At 39.0% G+C, this 21,144-nt stretch overlaps 3 protein-coding genes and 1 long non-coding RNA gene across 6 annotated transcripts; 3 read left to right on the top strand and 1 right to left on the bottom strand.

The window, feature by feature from the left end:
- The first annotated feature begins 4,093 nt into the window (after nucleotides 1-4,093).
- Nucleotides 4,094-9,114, top strand: etsrp (ETS1-related protein). 2 transcript variants are annotated; one of them, XM_079165315.1, is made up of 8 exons: nucleotides 4,094-4,216; nucleotides 4,723-4,804; nucleotides 6,168-6,269; nucleotides 6,371-6,445; nucleotides 6,539-6,688; nucleotides 6,778-7,023; nucleotides 7,420-7,538; nucleotides 8,479-9,114. In XM_079165315.1, the coding sequence occupies exons 1-8, from the start codon at nucleotides 4,151-4,153 to the stop codon at nucleotides 8,758-8,760; spliced, it is 1,122 nt and encodes a 373-aa protein (XP_079021441.1). In that variant the 5' UTR covers nucleotides 4,094-4,150; the 3' UTR covers nucleotides 8,761-9,114. The 2 variants fall into 2 exon arrangements, with proteins under 2 accessions (XP_079021441.1, XP_079021440.1); XM_079165314.1 differs by having other exon boundaries at nucleotides 6,138-6,269.
- Nucleotides 9,115-10,309: 1,195 nt separating this feature from the next.
- On the top strand, nucleotides 10,310-12,037 carry LOC306699591. 2 transcript variants are annotated; one of them, XR_013767172.1, is made up of 4 exons: nucleotides 10,310-10,666; nucleotides 11,396-11,437; nucleotides 11,544-11,583; nucleotides 11,871-12,037. It is a non-coding gene; the product is annotated as an uncharacterized lncRNA (long non-coding RNA). The 2 variants fall into 2 exon arrangements; XR_013767173.1 differs by lacking the exon at nucleotides 11,871-12,037 and having other exon boundaries at nucleotides 11,544-11,846.
- Nucleotides 12,038-12,351: 314 nt separating this feature from the next.
- LOC306699589 (uncharacterized protein) lies at nucleotides 12,352-15,866 on the bottom strand. The gene is made up of 6 exons (XM_079164235.1): nucleotides 15,598-15,866; nucleotides 15,098-15,123; nucleotides 14,634-14,999; nucleotides 13,939-14,117; nucleotides 13,640-13,843; nucleotides 12,352-12,628 (listed from the first exon to the last, which is right to left on the bottom strand). Exons 1-6 carry the CDS (start codon nucleotides 15,848-15,850, stop codon nucleotides 12,565-12,567), a joined length of 1,092 nt encoding a protein of 363 aa, XP_079020361.1. The 5' UTR covers nucleotides 15,851-15,866; the 3' UTR covers nucleotides 12,352-12,564.
- An 801-nt stretch (nucleotides 15,867-16,667) lies between these two features.
- On the top strand, nucleotides 16,668-20,241 carry pycard (PYD and CARD domain containing). The gene is made up of 4 exons (XM_079164236.1): nucleotides 16,668-17,056; nucleotides 18,113-18,157; nucleotides 18,683-18,721; nucleotides 19,396-20,241. Exons 1-4 carry the CDS (start codon nucleotides 16,804-16,806, stop codon nucleotides 19,662-19,664), a joined length of 606 nt encoding a protein of 201 aa, XP_079020362.1. The 5' UTR covers nucleotides 16,668-16,803; the 3' UTR covers nucleotides 19,665-20,241.
- Nucleotides 20,242-21,144: the final 903 nt, after the last annotated feature.

Below are 21,144 nucleotides of genomic sequence, written 5' to 3'. Positions count from 1 at the left end.
CAATAGTTTAACCACAGTGAAAATGAAAGGGGGCCACTGACTACTGAATGCCTTTAAAGTTTCAGAGTAAAAATAGCTTTTATGGTTAAACAAAAAAAAAGACAATCTATATCAAGACCTGTGTTTTTGGAAACATGCCATTAATGTCTAAAATGGCACATTACATACCAGCATATAGGGTCAAAATACATAAAAATGGTGCTTGAGGATCTAACTCCTTCACTGGAACAGCTCCAGATATTACTGAACAGGTGTAAAAACCTGGCTTATTGTTTTACTAAAAACACTGAAACTTTGGAAGATATCCACTTGATTTGTCTAACTCACTGCTGAAGCCATTAACTTCAGATAAACGTAAGCACATTACTGAGGACTGTGACTCAACTTGAAAAAGCTTTCTAAATGTGTAATGAGTATGAATAGGATGAATGATTACAGCACAGCAAGCATAAGCATGTTTTCATTTCACCTGACTTTTGTTTTACATCATTCAACTTCCTGAATGTTCATGAAAATAACAGAATGTCACAGGAATTTTAACTTTATTCTCCATCGTCAAAGATCATTTTTTTGACCATGAACAAAAACAGAGCTATTCAGTTCATCCGGTCCAAAGGATCCTTTAATAAAAGAGTATATCAGCAAAGCCATTTGCAGGTAATTCCATTTTCAGCCTCACTTCCTGTTACATTTCAAGCCAGTGGTAAGAACAGTATGGCACTTATAGTACATGTTTTCAATCTGATTGTGTTTAAGATGATCTAAGAATTTTGAATACTAAAAAATAAGTCACTTTGTATCCTTGGGAACAATTGTTGGGAGTGAAGTAAACTGCCTCACAACTTCATACTAAAAGGCCAAAGGAAGTTGTAAAGTGAGACAAATCAAATGACTTTAAAAACTGCATATGGGAACAGCTGGTTGTGGTGGAATGTAACTACATTTACCCAAGTATTGTACTTAAATTCGAGGTACTTGCACTTTGAGTGTTTTCTTTTCATGCCACTTTCTACTTCTACTCTTACATCTCAGAGGGAAAATATTGATCTCTTTAGTTACATTTACAGCTTTAGTTGCTTTTCAAATTATTTTTTTTTCAAACAAAACATAAAGAGCTTATAAAATATGACGTTATGTTATAAATTAAAGTACCAAACAGTTTATACAAGTACAGCTGAAACGACTAGTTTGTTAACAGAAAATGCATTGGCAGTTATTTGATAATCGTTTCTGATGTCGAAGTTAACTTCCTGCTTCCAGCTTCACCAATCTGAAGATTTGCTGTTTATCCTTTTAAATTATTTAAATGTGTTCTTAATAATCTGGAGGTTTGGACTGTTGGTTGCACAAACATTGTGAAGGTGTTACTTTGGTCTCATTATGATGGCGTTTCTCACTATGTTTTACAAACGAAACAATTGATTAATGGAAAAAATAATCAGCAGTTAAATTCAAACTTGCAAATAATCTTTATTTCTTTATTTGCTGTTCAATACAAACTAAATCTCCACAAACTAACGTTAAGACCCTGTTTTTGGAATGCATAACGTTCCAATGACATATTTTACTGTATTATATACTAAAATACCATATTACATTGATATTCTGCTGCACTATATTACTGTATTACTACGTTACACTTCACGACACCTCATATTATACTGCACTATCATATGTCTTATCACATCATACTCTATTATGTTTCCATATTAATACACACACTAAGTATCATTACTTAATTACAGAATATATTATTCTGATATACAATGTTTACACATACTTTGCTGCTATGCAACTTTAACCATCACTTACCTCATAACTTTGTCTTTAATTCATTCTTTCTTACTCTTATTTACCTCTTATTCAATTTCTTCTTTTGTTCTTTTTTTCTTTATTTCTGTCTGGGGATCAGTAAATAGTTATCTAATCTTATAATACAACTGTCACAAGGGACATTTTTCTATTCTTCTGATACTTCGTGTGTATTTTCCTGATTTATTGGCATATTTACTTTTTCGATGCAGGACACTTCACGGTGTAGCATTAATACTTTTACTTTACTAAATGATCCAAATACTTTCTCCACTAGCTGACTGCTGAACACTGTGACATGTTTAAGTTCAATCTCGAGAATAAACACTTCCGAAACATTTATTCATCGACGACTGTTTTCATGAACGTCTGCTCCAGAGTTCCATTAAAAGTTATAATAAATTATTTAAATTTTCGGCAGATTTGACGCTGCATGTTTGCGCGCTTATTGCTCCGTGACAGTTAACTTCAGCTGTGACCCACAGTGTCATTTTCCCAGGTGGATTCCTGATCGTTCACTGCAGACGGTTGTTAATCACCTCGTGTTGTGTAACCTTATCCCGGTTGTGTCCTCGTCTCGAGGTCTCGAGGTGGGGCTCCCAATCACGACTCCCGTCTCCCACCGACGCGCACGATTTCAGCCAGCTCCACTTTTCCAGATGGAGCTCTGTGTGTGTGTGTGTGTGTGTGTGTGTGTGTGTGTGTGTGTGTGTGTGTGTGTGTGTGTGTGTGTGTGTGTGTGTGTGTGTGTGTGTGTGTGTGAGAGAGTTGTTTGTTTATACAAGGCCCTGGGCTCGGCCTTATCTGCTGCAGCCACTCACGCCGTGATTTCAGTCTTTCTTCAGCGAGTACTTGTGTGTGCGTGTGTGCGTGTGTTTGCGTGTGTGTGTGTGTGTTTGTGTGCTTTTTACGGGCCATTGTTTTGTCGAATGGTTTCTAAAGATACAGAGGTTTTTTTTGTTTTTTTCTTCCTCCCAACTCATTAGAAACCGACTGCTCTGATTTCAAACGCCTGCACTTCATCTCCACCCAAACTGTGGCTCAGTTATTTAGTCCCGCCTGTCAGACAATCAGAGTGACCACATCAGCGTTGGAAGACGTTGAGGCCATTCAGAGAATAAAAATAACACGGATGGTTGTTTTGACTGCCTATTATTCAGCGTGTAATCAATTCTTATGGTTTTCCTCTTGTTTTAATTAAATCCTAAATAGGCGTAAAGTTGTAGAAATATGCATCCCTTGATATCCATTTATAGGCCTATTAGGCAATATATCAATAACTATTGAGTTGACTGGCTAACTACCATGTGCTATAGGCTGATATTGTTGTGGCAGGCATGGCTTTTCATATTATATCATAAACACTTTATGAGATTTTTTTAGGGCTACAAGTCACGGTCATTTGCATTGTCACTGTTCTCGATTAATCAATTAATGTTTAATCTATAAAAGTCTGAAAATAAGAAATTCCTTTAACATGTTATTGATAATCAGAATTGTTGCCTCCACTGTTAATCGCTGAATAGTTTCAGCTCTTCGTTTTATTCCGTTTGTTAGTTTATTTCGTTTTTTTTCTGTTTATCAATCAGCATTGTCCCTTAATGTCCTACATATATATTTATGATTTCATAGGTAATCAGTTGTGGAAAGTAACTAAATAGCCAACATTTACTCAAATACTGCAGTACTTAAGCAGAATTTCAATGTATTTGCTCGAGTATTTTTCATTTTAGATACTAGTATGTAACAGGAACATATTGTACTTTTTATTCACTGACAGCTTTAGGACTAGTTCTTTTTCAGATTAAAAGTTTACACACAAAACATTTAGGCCTAATAAGTAAATAAAATGATATATTCCACCAACCAGTAATTATGATGTTAATCGAATACTATACTGAAGCATTTAATGGCAGGGGTCATTGTGCTGCCTATACTTTTGATTGCGCATTTTCTTTTATACTTGTGTTTTTACAGTTTGATATTGATACTTAACTTTAAGTTCTTAAAACTTCTTCCTCCACTAATCGATTCAAACTCGTCGTGATATATTTTTCCCGGAAGATTACGTTGTCAGTGAGTATTTTATGAATGAGTGTTTAGATTTTTTTTTTTGTTGCTAAGAGGGGGTGGGGTGGGGTGGGGAGGGGGGGGGGGGGGTGGGTGCGACTGACGTCACGTTCTATTAAACAAACTGGTCACGAAGCAGAGCGCGGGCACGCGCCCCTCCCACCTCCGCTGCGTTTATAACGGGACCGTTCCGGCCGGAGACTGACCACTCGTTGTTGTGCGTGTAGCCGGTAAATAAAGTGTGTAAATCTGTGCGAGAAAGAAAGAGATGTACTGGGACACTATCACCAAACCTGGAGACAGAAACACAGACAGCAAAGACTCGAAAATAAAGGTAGGTTTTAATTTCATTTCATGGAATACAGAAAATCACAATAAAGGCAATAAAGGGTTCATTCATATGATTGGTTTCTGCACTATTTTCTTATATTCTGTAAACTAACAACTAGACAAATGTTTTTTGAGAATGAAAATAATACATTTATTTTATCTGAGATAATCCTTGATGGTGCATTCAATGACATAGGTAATGCACTCAAATTCAGTTGTAAGATAATCACACTAAAAAGACAAATTGTGAAAAAGTAACTGTAGATCTTTAAGAAAGAAAGCTTGCTATGCATCAGGTGTCTCATGTCTGATGTTTCTCCACAGACATGCATCAGAAATGAAGTTTATAGGCCTCACAGCTGTACTTTTTTGAAGTCTGTAAAAAAGTACTCCATTTTTAATTTTCAAAACAATATGGAGTGCAAGGCTTTTCATGTTGCCTCTAGATTTTGATCAACATGGAGAGTTGCCATGATGATGAAAGTTGTAATCACGACTCTTTCAACACAGATGGAGATTTGCCAGACTGGATATTACACAGAAGACTTCAGGACACAGGAAGTGCCGGCTGGCTTTGACTTTGCATCTTATGGTGAGTTTAGAGAATGACTTACACTTGATTTTGTATTTTCTTTTTCTCCAACACAAGTTACGCATCATGACTCATGATGGCACAAGGTTTAAACTCTCGGCGATGCCCTGACAGAGTTATGTTTTTTTTTTTTATGTTTGCGCAATCTGTTTCCTCTGAACCTGAGCAGCTGAAGGACAGAGGAAATATTTGCGCAGACTGTATCATCACATCTGTCAGAGGTTTCTCGATGAGACCTTGACACCCGGGGGCTCTCGCTCAAACCCAGGATAATGGGGTGCTGCTGTGTGTGTGTGTGTGTGTTATATATGTGTGTGTGAGTGTGAATAACGCTTGAATGGGCTGAGGTAGGCAAAGATAGACAGAAACAGGGTGGTCAGGTTAAAGACACTCCCCTCTCTGTCTTCCCTAATCCTTTCCTCCAGACTTCCTCCTCCAACAGATTTAGAGTAACCCCCCTCCCCCTTCCCCAGACCTCCATCACTACTCTGTCACACTCCCTCCTCTGGCGTTTCCTCCCGTCTCTTCCTCCCCCTCCCTCCCTCGTTTCCTCCAAGCTGCCCCCATCCATAGAGCTGAAAAATCCTGAGTGCCTGGTGCTGATTTGACAGTAAACAAGCAGCTTTGTGTGTGTGTGTGTGTGTGTGTGTGTGTGTGTGTCAACATCCACCTTTAAGATAAAAGCCAACAAACTTACAAATTCACCCCATCTTGCATCTCTTCATGACTCTTTTGCTGAGCTGAGCTGTACTAGACCTCCAGCTTAAAGGACCATACCAATGATCTCAACGCACATTTACTAGACAGTAGACATTTTTAGATTAATATCAAGGCAGCCTCTGGTATCGTCTGTGAGGAAATCAACTTGCAGAGGCTTGAAACATGCTTGAGATGCTGTAGAAGTTAAGTTACCTTGGATGTAAACAGGACCAGGTCTTGCTCGGTGATGCATACAGTGATGTTCCAACATCAATAATCCCCAAAATCAATGCACTCACAAGTTTGGTTCCCCCACAGCACCTACATTTATTAAAAAAATAGCCCTGCTCACAGCAGTCCTACTGCATGATAACATGTATTTGACCAAAACAACAACAATAGGTTGTTCCATCTGATGTCTGACTTATTTTGAGTCTCTGCAAGTGCATTATCTCACTGTGCTGAATTAAATGGAAACCATAATAGCTGGCCCAGTAGAGATGAAATCAACCAAAGAACTTTAATTAAGAGTAAAACAATTGGTGTGTTCCTTCTTCGAGCATGAACTCTCCCTCTATCCTGCCTTCATCATCACCTACTGACTCCATCTGTCTGCATTGTGTTTAACCTCCAGACTACCCTGAAGACCTGTCTTTTCTGTTAGACAGTAAAGCCCCCATGCAGCAGCAGCAGCAGCAGCAGCAATATGTCGCAGAAAGCAGCTACCCAGAGCCACCCAAAGCTTCTCACCCTTACGACACTAAAGGTGAAACCTCAACAACAAACATACCCCTTATGGTTGCTGCAACAAGCCACGTTTTAGACTTATCTCACATTTTGTTGTTGCTCTTTTTATTTTTCCTGCAGTGAGTGCCGGCGACACCTCTCTCTTCAACCTGGACTCGTACCAGGAGTTCAACTGGTGGACCTCGTACTCACATGGTGAGCTCATACTCATACTGTATTTAAAGTACTTTTTCTTTTTTTTTTTAAAAGGGATTTGTTTTTGTAACTAACTTTCTGTTTGATGTACAGATGGACTGACAGTGGACCAGTCACAAACTGGATACCAGGAGTCTCCACAGACGTACCAGAGCCTGGTGCCCCAGAACGGACAGTTCAGCCCGGCCGTGGAGGGCAGCCACAGCCCCTTTCTAACTGCTAAAGGATCCAATACATTACAAAGTAAGTCGTTTCACCTGTGGATGTTAAAAACACCCCGTGACTGGTCTGATTCTTGCAGTTCAGTGTGTAATCCCGTCTCTTTGTTCCAGGTGAGGCAGATCAGAGCTACTCGTGTCACTCGGCTGACCTGTACGACTCTGACGGACAGAGGCAGCCCTCTTCTTTCTGGCCTGAGTACTCCTCTCCCAGCTTCACCGCCCCCCCACCTCACCCGCCTCCGGCCCCCGGCCCTCAGTCCTCAGAGCAGTACTGCCCCCGTGTGGTGAAACGCAAGAACACACACCACCAGAGGCTAGACAGGGAGGGCCATATGACGGGAATGTCAACTTATCCAGGTTTGATCTCTCATCTCTTCTGAGCTGTTCCAAAAATAGTGTATAAATTATAGAAAATAGCACCACGTTGACTAACTACAACATTGAAATGCTACCTCCACATTAATGTATTAGTACTAATATTCGGATAGTAAAATATATAAAGTAAAACACTCATAGTGCTATTTTTCTGAATTTCTCAAGTCTTTTCAAGTATATATTTGTGTACTTCAACTTAAATTGAATTTTGAATGCAAATTTTAATTCAACTGGTAATGTAGTATCTATTATGCAGCTGTATTGCTTATTTTACTCAAGTAAAGGATCACAATACTTCTACAACCGTTAGTTATAACAGGTTAAACAAAACTCAACAGTTCTGTAACCAAATAAATAAAATTGAATTCATTCTTTCAGGTTCCGGTCCAATCCAGTTGTGGCAGTTTTTACTGGAGCTACTTCTGGACTCAGCCTGTCGCACCTTCATCTGCTGGACGGGAGACGGCTGGGAGTTTAAGATGTCCGACCCCTCAGAGGTGAGGACATCTCTTGTTTTGGAGTACTACATGGCAGTAGTGGAAATAAAGTACATTTACTTAAACTTATATAACAGTACATTTCAGAGGGAAATAGTGTACTTTTTAAGAAACAATAAAATGCATTGTTAAGAATTAAACCAGTGGTTTCCAGCCTTTTTGGACATTACAAAATATCAACCCTTGTCACATTTCAGATTTCTGAGTTGTTAGCAGATTTCCCCTCTAAACTTCTCAGATGGTTTAAGTTAAATCAATGTTCGAAGCACAAAGAGGTCAAATTATCCTTCCTTTAAAAGCCGTGCTATGTAGCTAAACAAAGAGAATTACGTTGACACTGTTCAAAGCTCCACTAAACACTTCACTACCAGCATCGTTAGATTATTAGCATCAATGAATGTTGAATTGCTTGCTAAAAGCTAGCTAGCTTTTTGTTGTTGTTGATCGAATCGGTACAAATGACCTTTGTATTGTAGCACAAAGTATTTAGTTAAGCTTAGTTTGCCCCCCTTGTTTCATCAAACTCACAAATAATGGTAAAAGTATTGAATACATTTGACAAATGGGGAGTTAGATTTCAGGGAGCGTTAAGTGAATCATCTCACGACTGCTCACATTTATCTTGTGACCCTTTGGAGACGCCAGACCCCTGGATTATAAACCACTGAACTAAACTAGTGTGTATTATAACAGTGTATAAAGCAGTTAAAACCAGCTCCACCTCAAGCAGCTACAACCGTAACATGCTACATACGTGTGATAGTTGCAGTACATCTACCTTTAGTTATGTAGGACATTGAATGCAGGACTTTGGATTGTTTTTGCATTGTTGTTTAGGCACTTAAGTAAAGGATGTAAGTACTTCTTCCACATTTGCTACATGGACGGGTTATTCATTGTTTTCCTGACATATACCAACTTGTTTTTGTTGATCCCACAGGTGGCTAAGCGCTGGGGCCAGTGCAAGAACAAACCCAAGATGAACTACGAGAAGTTGAGCCGTGGCCTACGCTACTACTACCACAAGAACATCATCCACAAGACGGCGGGCAAACGCTACGTCTACCGCTTCGTCTGCGACATACAGGGCATGCTGGGAAAGACGGCACAGGAGGTGCTGACCAGTCTGAACGTTGTGCCCACAAACACAGAGTCGTGGCCGTCGTGCCCCGGGGTGCCAGCTGCATCAGAGCACAGCAGCGAAACATGGGCGTCTCAGTAGGAAAACGGTTAACGCGACTACCAGGAGTACTAGGCCCACAGTCTACAAAGGGAACGCTGCCTCCTCGAACTATACAGTATCCTCATGGGGTGATTATGTCACAGAGAGCCAGTTTATACATTGCTGCATTTCAGGGAGTCAAATAAACAAACACTCATACATTCATATTCAGTCTTTTCTTAAATGATGGATCCTCTTAAATGAAGGTCTCCCAATACCTGACCCATAAACACATAGCACCTCAGGGCTAAATAAGTGCAGCACAGGGGGCATTTAAAGCTACTTAAAGGTTTAAAGATACTTCTTTTGCAACGTCAGGGGCCATATTTTCATTTGATGTGTTTCTAAGAAGGAATCGATGTGTAAATAGTGTTTATATGACCGCCTTGTAGAGTTTTGTGCATTTATATTATTCTTTTTTTGATACAAAACTCATGTCTACCTCTGTCAGAATAACGTAAACTGAGATCATTTCCAGGCACGCACTGTGAACGTTTTAGCCTGTGTGATGATTGTTTTGTGTAAATAAACTGTATATAAACATAGAATTGTGTGAAGAGTCTCATTACACACACACACACACACACACACACACACACACACACACACACACACACACACACACACACACACACACACACACACACACACACACACACACATACTTTTTAGTCAAAATGTGTTTCTGGTACTCAATACATTGCTTTTATTATCTGAGATGTTACTAAAGGGCTTTTTTCGCTCATACTTTTTGTTGAATTAGCTATAATATTTTTAAGTTTTATATATTACACATTTATATTTGACACGTATAAGTTGAAAGAAGAAGTTAGAACTGCACAAAAACAAAAGATTTGGGGAAAAAATGCAAAAGTATGACTGGGGCCGAGCCAGTGGTCTGCAAACCGAGATGATATTCGGTTACTGGTCAAATCAATCTGTGTGAAGCTGCAAGTATGATATCATTATTTATTATGGATTTAATTGTATTGTTTTGGTTATTTTAGGAGGTTATTTATTTATTTTATTTATTTTATTTATTTTATTTATTTTATTTATTTTATTTATTTTATTTATTTTATTTTTTATATTATATATTATATTTATTTTATTATTGCCTTGTTTTTGCTGCTTTGACTGTCAAAGCACTTTGTGAACTCGGTTTTTAAAGGTGCTAAATAAATACATGTATATAAATTATTATTATATAAGCCACACGCTCTTCCTTATCTATTGCTGCCTTCAAGTGCTGCTCGTCGTAGGTACAGAGCGTTTACAACCTATTATGTAGAACTAATATATATATTAAAAAATTACAAATTAGTGTGTGATAAGAGTGTCAATAGGGTCTTTATACTGTCTGTCATATTATATTGTAATAGATATTTGCACTTTTTAATTTAACTCCCATTATCAGTGATGTATTTAATGCTGGTGACGAGAGGACGTGCTACAGTAAGGCTGATGTAACATTGACAACTCGGGTTTCATAATTTCGATACTCTGATGGCGGCATTGAACGCTTCCTTCCTGAAAGTGTCAAACTTGGGTGTACTCATCGATACATTGAGGGGAAGGAGGGAAATATATCGACCGCCTGCAGACCAAACGGGAGAAAAAAAATTCAGATCTCACCGTTAATGGGTTTAAGAAATGCCTCCCAAAACATTTAAGATGGGTTTATTGGGCATGATGGATGACCTGTCGAATCAGAACTTTGAAAGGTTCTGCCACGCTCTTCTCGACCGCAGAGAAGAGCCGCAAGTCAGGCGCAACAGGGTGGAGGGTAAAAGCCGCTTAGAAGTCGTGGACGTCCTAGTTTCCACTTTTACCGAGCTCGAAGCTGTTCAAGTGTCCGTGGAGATACTGAGAGACATTGGCCTCAACGAAGAGGCGGTGAGACTCGGTGAGATAAGCCGCCGTATAGCCTTCAGGACACTGTGTGTGTCCGTGGTTAATTGCAACATAAAGCCTATATTACGTTATTACTGCTGTTTGTAAACCACATTCGTCTATAACCCCAAAATAAATAGCAAAGTGATGCCTGCTCGGACGATATGAACAAACAAAAGAAATACAGTGACTTCCGATTTTACTTTCATTTTTAAATGTTTCCAGTGTGTCTGCTTTCATGTCGTTACATAGATTACACAGAGGCTGGCACATACTGTTTTAACGCTGATCTTGATGTTTGAGAGTCTAAACAAAAGTCAGATTTAGTTTTTACATATTAAGTTTATAGCCTTTAGAGGAGACGATTGATACCACTCTCTGTTGAATAGTATTTGAATACTTAGTGTTAGTACTAATTTTTTTTTTACATGTTTGCCATCATACAATCACCTAAAAAAAACTGCTATTTTATTTTATTGTGGGCAGAGTCTGTGCACTACAGCGGAAGACTCATCAATACGTTGTTTCTGGCTCTTCACTTAATTTAGTTTCCTGGAAATTACGTAATACGTGACTGGGCTGCCTTTTCGTACGGTTGAAATTAACTTGAATAAACAATATGGGAATCTAATGAATTCTTTGGCAATGATCCACATTAATGGTTACTAAGGAATAAACAGTATGCAGTAAGTGTGTCAGTGCTGTTCAACATTTAACATTTGTTTCTGTGTTTTTTTCACAGACAGAATGACACCCGGAGGACATTAAACATCCCGCTTTGACAGTGAGTTGACCTCAAAAATGGTTTTGTCCTGCATGCACGGAAGTTGTCAACATTGTGCAAAGAGTATAGTTACTATTCAAAGTAAAATGTTCTGAAATGTTTACAGATTTAAGGCCCTCATGAAGGATCCAGCATGGTGGGAGACGGTACGCATTGGTTTTACATCTCAGAGCACGTTTCTCTGCCTGCAGGCTGGAAGTCTGTAATTTTTCTGCAACAGCCATTTCATGTATTTACATTCAGTAATTGCAGAATGCAATTTATGTAATCTTTGTTAGAATTTCAAAGGTTGAAAGATCAGTTTTCACTCTTGACATGTTTCATAAAGCAACATCTCCGGATGAAGGCGGTCGCTGTATAACGTCGATGTACGACATAAACTATCAACTACCATTATTCATGAATGAGTGTGAGTGTCGTTCTTTGTCCTCAGGGAATCACTCGATGCATCGACGCATGTGTGCTCATCCAGGACACGGACATTGTCGCACCATAAATTATGAACTATCCAGAGAGAATATTGTCATAAGAGAGCCGTCTGCAGAAACCAACTTCAGAGACTAATCAATATGTTGTACTTTCTCATAATTAAATCTTTCTTGGGTCTTTTGCCTCTGTGGCTAACATTATTTCTTAGAAATCATAGCTTTATCAACATTGATCCTATTTCCACAATATGTTAGATTTTATAAATTAACCTTTTATTGTCTAAAAAACAACCAAAACAAACTTCATATAGACGAAGGCCTCTATGCACGTTTTACTGTATGTAAGCAGGCCGTTTTTACATTACCTTTACCTAAAAAGAAGGATTGCATTACAGAAAATGCTCTTTCAATAAATAACAATGAGTGTTCATACTGGTAAAAAAATAACGCACCAATTACAGCACAAGAGTTGTAATAAAACGGGTTTATTAATGGTAATAAATAACGTTTTGGTAAATTTTATTCATATAGCCCGATATCACAAATTTACCTGAAGGGTCTTTACAATCTGTACAGCATACGAGACCCTCTGTCATTTAAAAACAATACTTTTGACTGGTGAAAACAACTTATGACTACTTCATTATTTTAGTCTGAAGGGGACGACAGGCCGCTGACTTCCAAAGAGAATGAGGGTCACTAGCGGGGCGGCGGGGGGAATGATGTCCTCCTCCAGCTCCTTCTTGGCGTCCTCCGTACAGGCCTGGAGGGAAGGCAGAGGACAGTGGAGTGAGCCGGGGCGATGCATTCATCATCAAATTATCTACAAGAGACACTCTACCGATTGTACACATTAAGTTCAGTTTAAACACCATGAGCAGTATTTTTATAAAAACGTGGGACAACGTCTGGAGGAGCTTTCTGGTGCCGGATAAAATGACTGATTACGTCATCGGGGTTTCCTCGACACATTTTTAAAAGGACAGGTTCACATTTTTCAATTCTTCCAAAGTTATAGCTCTTTTAGTTGGAAATCTCCTCTTTGTGATTCCCCGGAAAAAGTTTCTCTACTGAGCTGAAGTGGAAGGATTATAACATAAAGAGGGAATTATGTTTCTGTAATTGTGGAGGATTCCCACTTGATCTGCTGAAGCCTCGTATTAGCTTTAGATTCGTTTTTTGTGTGCACAGAACAAGGGCTGTGGACTTTGTCCTCCCCCTCACTCACATTAGATGCACATTACAAAGGGATCTAAAACTATAGTTTTATAAAAAGACGATCCTTTAGTGTAAAGCACGCTCTACAAAGTGAAGGTGTGGGGAATAGTCCGGGCAATACTGTAGTTTTGAGACCAATACTGTTATTGATATTTGGGAATTTATAAAACCCTATTATGATATATGGTTTTTGGGGGTTCATAGATTTGCTCCCATTAAATGGCATCTAGCTAGATGGATAGAAAGGGAATAGTTGTTTGCATGACACAATAGTGTGATACATCGTTTCTTCACTAATTCGCTGGAGTTCCCTTTTAAAAGAAGAAAGAAGTGGATAAATCTAGATCACTTGAAATAAAAAGCACTATTTGGGGAATGGTAGTACTTCATGTCAGATGGATTCAAACAAAAGACAAAATGTCAAAGCAATTCAACAGACACTTTAGAGTTACTTCAGAAAGTCTGCAGTAGACATTGATATGGAAAGCCTTTAGGAGACAGAGGTCTTTAACAACACATATTTCACCACCTACAGGAACAGTCTTTACACACAGACCTTGAGGCGGTGGTTGACTGGCGTGTGGTGCTTTGGACCCCTTTCTTTCTGGTTTGTCTCTCTCTGGCTGCTCGAGGGGCGAAGCTGGTGGTCGCCCTGTTTGTGGCCAGACTTTTGTCACGCTGCAAAATGTATCTGACAGCGATGTCCATTTTGGTCCCTGGATCGCAGGTTGACCTCATGCTCCGGAGGAAGTTGACATACCTGTGTAGAAAAGGGTAGAGCAGGTGGCCCTTTAATGTCTGCCAGCGTTGCTAACACCAAGATCCACCGCCGTTTACGAATGCATTCTACCAAACCTGATCTTGTCCTTGTCCTCCGACTCGTACAGATCCTGCAGCGTGTCCGACCTGTGAAGACCAAATCCAACAAGGGCCTCTCCTTCTTGGCCTGACTGGAGGGATCTCTCGTACCCGCGATGAAATCTGACTTCTTTCAAAACCTCAGGGTAAGCAATTGCGTATCGGGTCAAGGAATCCTTCAAATGACAAGACATGAACAATGAAATGTATGTTATTAAAAAAGCTACACGGTTCATATTTAATTCAATTAAAAAACACTTGATTTATTCCTCAAGAAAATTTTAGACAAATACACATAAACGACTCCTTAATACATATATACTGTATACAGTTCTATAAAAACAAAAAAAACTGGTGTTATAGGAGGAAATCTGTTTTTTAAAGTGGGATTATTAGGTGCACAGTGGTGTGTGTTGGCGTCACAATATCACATTTTTACTACATGATATTTTACTACATGATTATTATTATTATTATGCCAAAAGAATTCACAAAAACAATATAATTGCGATATCCATGGAAAATTTGAAGAAAATGAATAATAATGCTATCAGTCAAGTTCATCTTTAACTTTCTTTTCTTTGTGTTTTGTTTTATATATAATATATAATATATAATACCTTGAAACTAAAAACTTTTGGGAGCTTGAAAATTTCAGGAGGCAAACAGCATGTCCTGTTTCTTTGCAGTACCTTGTTGACCGCCATCGAGTTCTGACCCATTATGTCCTGTCGCTGCTTCTGGTGACCAGCCACCAGGTAGGCAGTGTAGCCCACATCATTCTCCAACAGCCATTTGAAGCTTTGACCTTTGTACTGGCCAAACTGAATCGTACACCTGCTCAGAACCAGCCTTTCGTTGCAAGCGTCCCCGCCCTCCGAGAGCACGCATGCCTTCGCTTCAGCCTCCACCTCCTCTGGCGTCTTCACCGACACAGGACGACCTCCGGGTCCAGCAGCTTGTAAAGGCCGCCCGCCAGCCGCATGGTTCAGAGCCTCCTGGGAGGGCTTCGTCTCCAACTTCCCGGTCGAGGTCTTACGGAAGGCAGGGTCACCTTTCTGAAGAAGAGGAACGAAAATGACAACACCAGTATCATTTGAACTACTAATATTTTAAAGAGAGTACTTGAATATTTCAATTTTCAACTTTAACTTACGTCCAGACAGGCTTTGGTTTTGGAATCTGTAGAGACAGATGATATGGTGAAAGGCAGATTGACATAGACCCCACCGATATACACACCTGCAGTATTGACTTTACAAGACTTTTAATTAATACAGTTAAAAAAATGACTGTCCCAATGTCCTTTGGGATTTTCTTGCTTGAAATTAGGGCTGCAACTAACGATTATTTTAATAATCGATTAATCTGTCGATTATTTGTTCGATTAATCGATGAATCGGATAAAAAACCTACAAACTAAAAAGCATTAATTTAAAATGCTGGATAAACCTGGATTTGAAGTCGTGTTTCTTGCCATCTAATAAAAGAATAATGAATTTGATACATTGTTATTATACATCTATTGATTATAGTCGCTTTAAAGATTACAGCAGGAAGTGGTAGTCTACAGTTACAGTATGGAGCACACGCATAGCGTGCTGCAGGCAGCCTTGTATACTTTTTAATGCACTTCAGTCACCATTGTTTACTCACTCAGTGTCTCCGCCTCCTCGTTGCAGTTTATCAGCCTCAGTAAATCCAGAGCCACTTGAAGCGCGTTGGGCTCGGTGAAGGTTGAAACCAGCAGGTTTGTGATCTGCAAAACACTTTTATCCTCCACGTGACTGTAGAGGACCCGCGGCTCCTCTCTGCGGTCCCTCAGCTCCTGACAAAACGTAAAAAAGTCCGTCTTACTCAGATTCCCCAGCGCGTGCCTCAGCGCGCGTTTGATTGTAGTCTGGACCATTTTTTAAATGATCTGCTTCTAGAAGGGTCTAAAGTTCAGGTTACATTATTGCCCGCCTAAAATTTAGGTTACGCCTATAAGAAAAAAAAAGTGCTGCTTTCATATGCTGTAGGAAAAATTACATTAGCCGTTCGCTAAACCCCTCCCAATCCCTACAGCAACCATAACCAGTCAAAGAGCCATATACATGAGATGAGAGAGATAAGTAAGAGAGAGACTGCTGACACGGCAGACCAACGTCCATACGTCTCCCAATCAGAGCATAAAAGTAGCCATTTTGTTAGTCTTCTATCCTAGTAGTAGCTAGTCTTCTATCGTATCATTATGTGGCACAGAGCTTCATTGTAACATTATTAAAAACACATAAATGAGTCACATCGTTGCACTGGGTGACATGTTTCTTCCACCAGGTTAGTGTCTTCATTACTGTGAAGGGAAGGGTTCCCTGGTGGGTTGCCATGAAAGCCAAGAAGGGGATTGAAGTGTGTGTGCGTGTGTGTGTGTGTGTGTCCATCTGATGAATGGACATGAGCCTGAACTATACGCTAATTGTAGTCTCATTCATTTTTGACAGGGACAATATCAGGTGTAAATATAAAACACCCAGACTTTAATGTAAATGATCTAAATTCATTTTGTGTGTGCAGATGCTCAGTGTGGACAAAATGAATGGAACTTTATGCCAATCAGATTAAATCAACTACATTTTTACAGAGCAAAACATGGAACAAGTTCACTTTCAATTAATTAATTAATTGCTATAATTGTTACATTCAACTATAATAATTATTATCAATTATGTTATTTATCGATATATCTTGATCATAACATTCTCCGACAGCCCCTGAAGGCATCATGTGTACATTTGTATGTAGTTACATCATAAGGAAGACAACCTTATTCGTCTTCCTCTGCTGATATCGTAACATTTGGTCGACATCTTTCGCTAAGAAATGGCCCCCAAAACCGCAAAAAAGTTGATTAAAGGTGCGTTGGCGGACCTGTCACAGGAGAACTTAGAGAAGTTCCGCGACGAGCTTTTGGACCGAGAAGAAGAGCCGCGGGTCAAACGCAACCAGGTGGAGGGTAAAAGCTACATAGTAATCGCTGATGTCTTGGTTTCAACTTTTACCGAGGACGGGGCTCTTGCAGTGGTTGTAGAGTTATTGAAAGAGATCGACTGCCACCAGGATGCACAGAAACTCGGTAAATATCTCACGGCTTCATGGTTTTGATGTGGAATGAGAGCAGAATCTATATTAGCCTTAAGATCGTTAAACCCTTAAAAGTGTGCTTGCAGATAATTACGCGACAAATGAGCACGTTTAATTGGAAAGGTGGTAATTTTTCAGAATAGCCTATTTTCTACAATAATGAAGTTGACATTTAAAGTGAAAAAAATAGTTTGACCCAACCCGCCTTTTTTTTTACTTTCGCTTTGGAGCAGTGGCGGACTCAGCTGTCTGAGGGTGAAATAAAGAAATAAAAAGGCACCAGATGCATGAAGCAGGGCGCTACAGAGCGCTGTACAGCTTATATGCACTTCATCCCGTGTTCTTGCTCATTGGGCATCAAAGAGGGCTTTTTACTGTATTTGTTGCTGCTTCCAAACACACGGACAGGGACCCACCCGATCTGCAGTCGGTTGCCAGTCATGTCCCCCTCCTCTCTTTATTGTATCATTCTGTGCAGCTCACTGAGACACGATTACTGTAAGAAATAAAAAAGCAGACATTTTGATATGCCATAGCAGGAAAAGCACAGGTGTTATTGATATTAATTATATTAAGTGTCCCTGTAAGCTTTTCCAGTGAGCCAGCGTACACAATATACCAGGGCCTCCCCTAGGTTGAATGCAGCTATAATAGATGTTATGAAGTACACCTGTGCTTTTCTACCACAACAAGTATGAACAGGAGGAGAACTGGTTGAGCAGAAAACCACATTTTAATTAGCATGTGTTTGGGCACTTCGCAGTTTTGTGTTCAGATTGTGGCTCTTTCAGTTTGTCCAACATAAAAAACAAACACAGTGTTAATATACATATGAACATGTGATTATCATTTAAAGACAGACTTGAAGAAAACGTAACCCCCACATTGTACATAAACCATAAAGCAATACGTATTCTTATGCCCAAACCCAAGATCCCAGTTTAGAAATCACAGAATGTTTCCTACATTAATCCTGTATCAAGTTGTAATTCCGTCATGTTTGTTGTTAACGTCATTCACATCTAATAGTGTCTTTCTGTTTTGGCAGAGAAAGGGATTGGTGAACAGCCCTCAAACCCCGGTCCCAGTGACAGTGAGTTGTGTTTTTACAGTTGTTCGTTAACATGAGACATTACAGTTTAGCTGTTGTAAAAATGAGTTGCATCGAGTTGTTTCACAGTATTTCCAGCATTACGATGTAAATGAATGAGCTGAAAAACTGTGCTTCAGGATTTAACCTTTTATATCTATTGTAGAATAGAAGTTTAGAATAGAATATAACTTTATCTTCCTGCAGAGTGAAACATTGACTTTAGCTCACCTAAACATAAAAGCAATCAATATTTACACCACCAGGATTACATTTCTGTGGCAAACTGCCTCCCTCTACAGTTATGACACTGACTCACACAATGTGTTTTAAAACCAGGAAGAGGAAGTTGAGGACAAATTAAGTGCAGGAAAAGCATTTGAGAGACAAAGTCTGTGGCTTTTATTAGTTTTCTAATTGTATCATTAAATATGATCTTTCTACTTGCTGTGTGTATAGAAAAACAGTATATGAACACTAGACCGGTCCATCATTAAGCAATTTAAATTTTCCATAAATTTGTTTCAGCTGTGAGACCCTCAGCCGGAGCAGTACCTGTCTGCACAGGTAATATGATGTCTTCTTAGCTAATTATATGTATGCTGCCTGTGATCAGTCACTGATCAGATTGTTTAGAAAAATAGAAATCCAGAATCTGACTTTGAAACCTTGTTGCTAATTTGCTAATTTCGTAATATTATTACAACTTAAATGAATAGTTTGACACTTTGGGGAAATATTATTTTTTGGTGTTCTTTCTTGGAGTTGGATGAGAAGACCGCTGTGATGTTTGTGCATCAAGAAAATAACTTGAGCCTGTAGACATTTAGCTTAGCTTAGCATAAAGAAACAGTTAGCCTGGCTCCGTCCAGAGTTTAAAAATCTAAGCTAAGCTAAATGTCTATGCTAAGCTACGCTAAATGCCAATGTCCCTCTTGGAAAGAAAGCCAATCAGTGCATTTCCCCAAAATGTCATCTTAAATAAAATGTGGGAATGGCATTTGGAGAGAACTTCATTTTGTGACAGTAAGATGTTCCCTTATTCATTAGCTGTAACAACATGTTCTCGTCCTGGGACCCACATGCAGTTAAAAACGCTTCAATGAATGCAATACACATGCAACTGATCTATAGAAATCACTGTTACTTAATCTGAAGTCCTTTTCTTAGAACTGTATCAAGTTTGCTTCATGTTATCTCCAAATCTAATATGTCATTGTCATGTTTCCTTCTTTCCTCAGGGGCGGACTTTGTGGATAAACATAGAGCCGAGCTGATCGATAGAGTGAGCAACGTTAAACCCATTTTGGATCAGCTCCTCGAAAAAAAAGTCATCACAACACAGGAGGCTTATGATGAAATCTTGGCTATCCCTTCCAAGAGGGATCAGATGAGGAAGCTCTACTCTGGTCCCCTGAATAGTGCTGGATCTAGAGGCAAAGAAGTCTTCTACAAGATCCTTGAGCAAATGGAGAATTGTCTCGTTGATGATCTCAAGGAAAATAAGTGAATGTTGTGGTGAAATGTATTTTTACACCAAATATACAGTCTAACTGGGCCCAATTTTGTAATACAATAACAACGGGGGAATTTTACTGTTTAATGCTATGTCTCTGTGGGGTTTTCTAAAAACGAAAAAGCTTTCCGGCTTTATGTTTAAACAGCTGTTTCCTCTTCATGTTACCTTTAAATTAGTTTAAATTAGTACGAGGCCTGATCAGTGAGGATCATGATGAGACGAGTTTTACTTCAAGGTTGGAAACCAGAATCATCAAATGTTTATCAGACGATCATGTAAGAAATGAATGGAGGTTCTCACCAGACATGTAATGTTTTTATCCAACAAACAACAAATGGAATGAAAGTCTGTTTTTAACCTAATTAGTTTAGTATAAATTAAAACATGCTTAATCATAAATGGTTTTCCATAAGTGTTGCTTCTAAAGCAGGTTGAACCTTTCATTTATGCCATATATATGCTATGAATCACTTTTACTCTGCCCAATAACAATAAGTTTACTTTTGGAGGGTCATTTAAAATGTTTTCTATTTGGAAATCTATATACATTTATAATAAAGTCTTATGATTGCTATGTGTGGTTCTGATGTTTTCAGTGAATGGAGTGTTACAAATTGAATATAAGGCAAATATAATGATGTAATACAGTTTAGAAATTAGTCCTTTCTTTTTTTTAATTGTGCACATTGATCTTAACATTTATTTATGTAATGTTATATGAATGTGAGGAGAGGCATTCATTGGTTATCGATCTCTCCTTTTGTCTGACTTTCAGCACATGTTACTGAGGTGTTCTGTAGTCAGCGTTTTACTCTGAGAGGATCTGTATCCGGCCGGATGGAAGGAGGCTGAGAGCAGAGTCCTATTTTAATGGGGAACTGCAGCGATTTTACACATGAAGTCTGTTCACAGGTATCAGGGTGCAGAGTAGCTGCTGCGTCAGTGAAACACATTGTAAGAAGTCTTTTGTGGCTCTAGAGGGAGCTGTATGATAAATAATGGAAGCTAAAGACCACAAGCTCAAAACAGGAATTTGAGAGGTTGATTAATTATTTTGCATAATTTCTGGTGACGCTATCAACACTATTTAAAACAATGTCCTATTTGCTTTTCACAAACCAGAATATTGGTTTAGGCCACTTTCATAATTTAACATACAGACTCAAACACATAATACAACTTATATTAACTTAATGCTTCTTCTGAAAATACATTTCAGGTTAGAAAACCATCCCAGTGGTCATTAGTTAAAGTGAGGTTCACTCTTAACAGTTTCTTGGTGCAATACCGTCTCAAAATATAAACATTTTAAAGGAAATTATTAGTGAACCTCCATTTCTATGTCCTACGTCTTTGCTGCTGAAGGTGCAGCGGCGCTCTGAGCCGGACCTATAGCTGCTCAGCACCTCAGCGAGCAGAGCTGGAAGCAGAGCTTTTTACAGAACTGAGCCAACGCTGCTGGTTCTGCTTC

The sequence above is a fragment of the Pholis gunnellus genome (assembly GCF_910591455.1).
Source record: "Pholis gunnellus genome assembly, chromosome: 8".
Classification (NCBI taxonomy): domain Eukaryota; kingdom Metazoa; phylum Chordata; class Actinopteri; order Perciformes; family Pholidae; genus Pholis; species Pholis gunnellus.
This window is presented reverse-complemented; position numbering and strand designations above follow the sequence as displayed.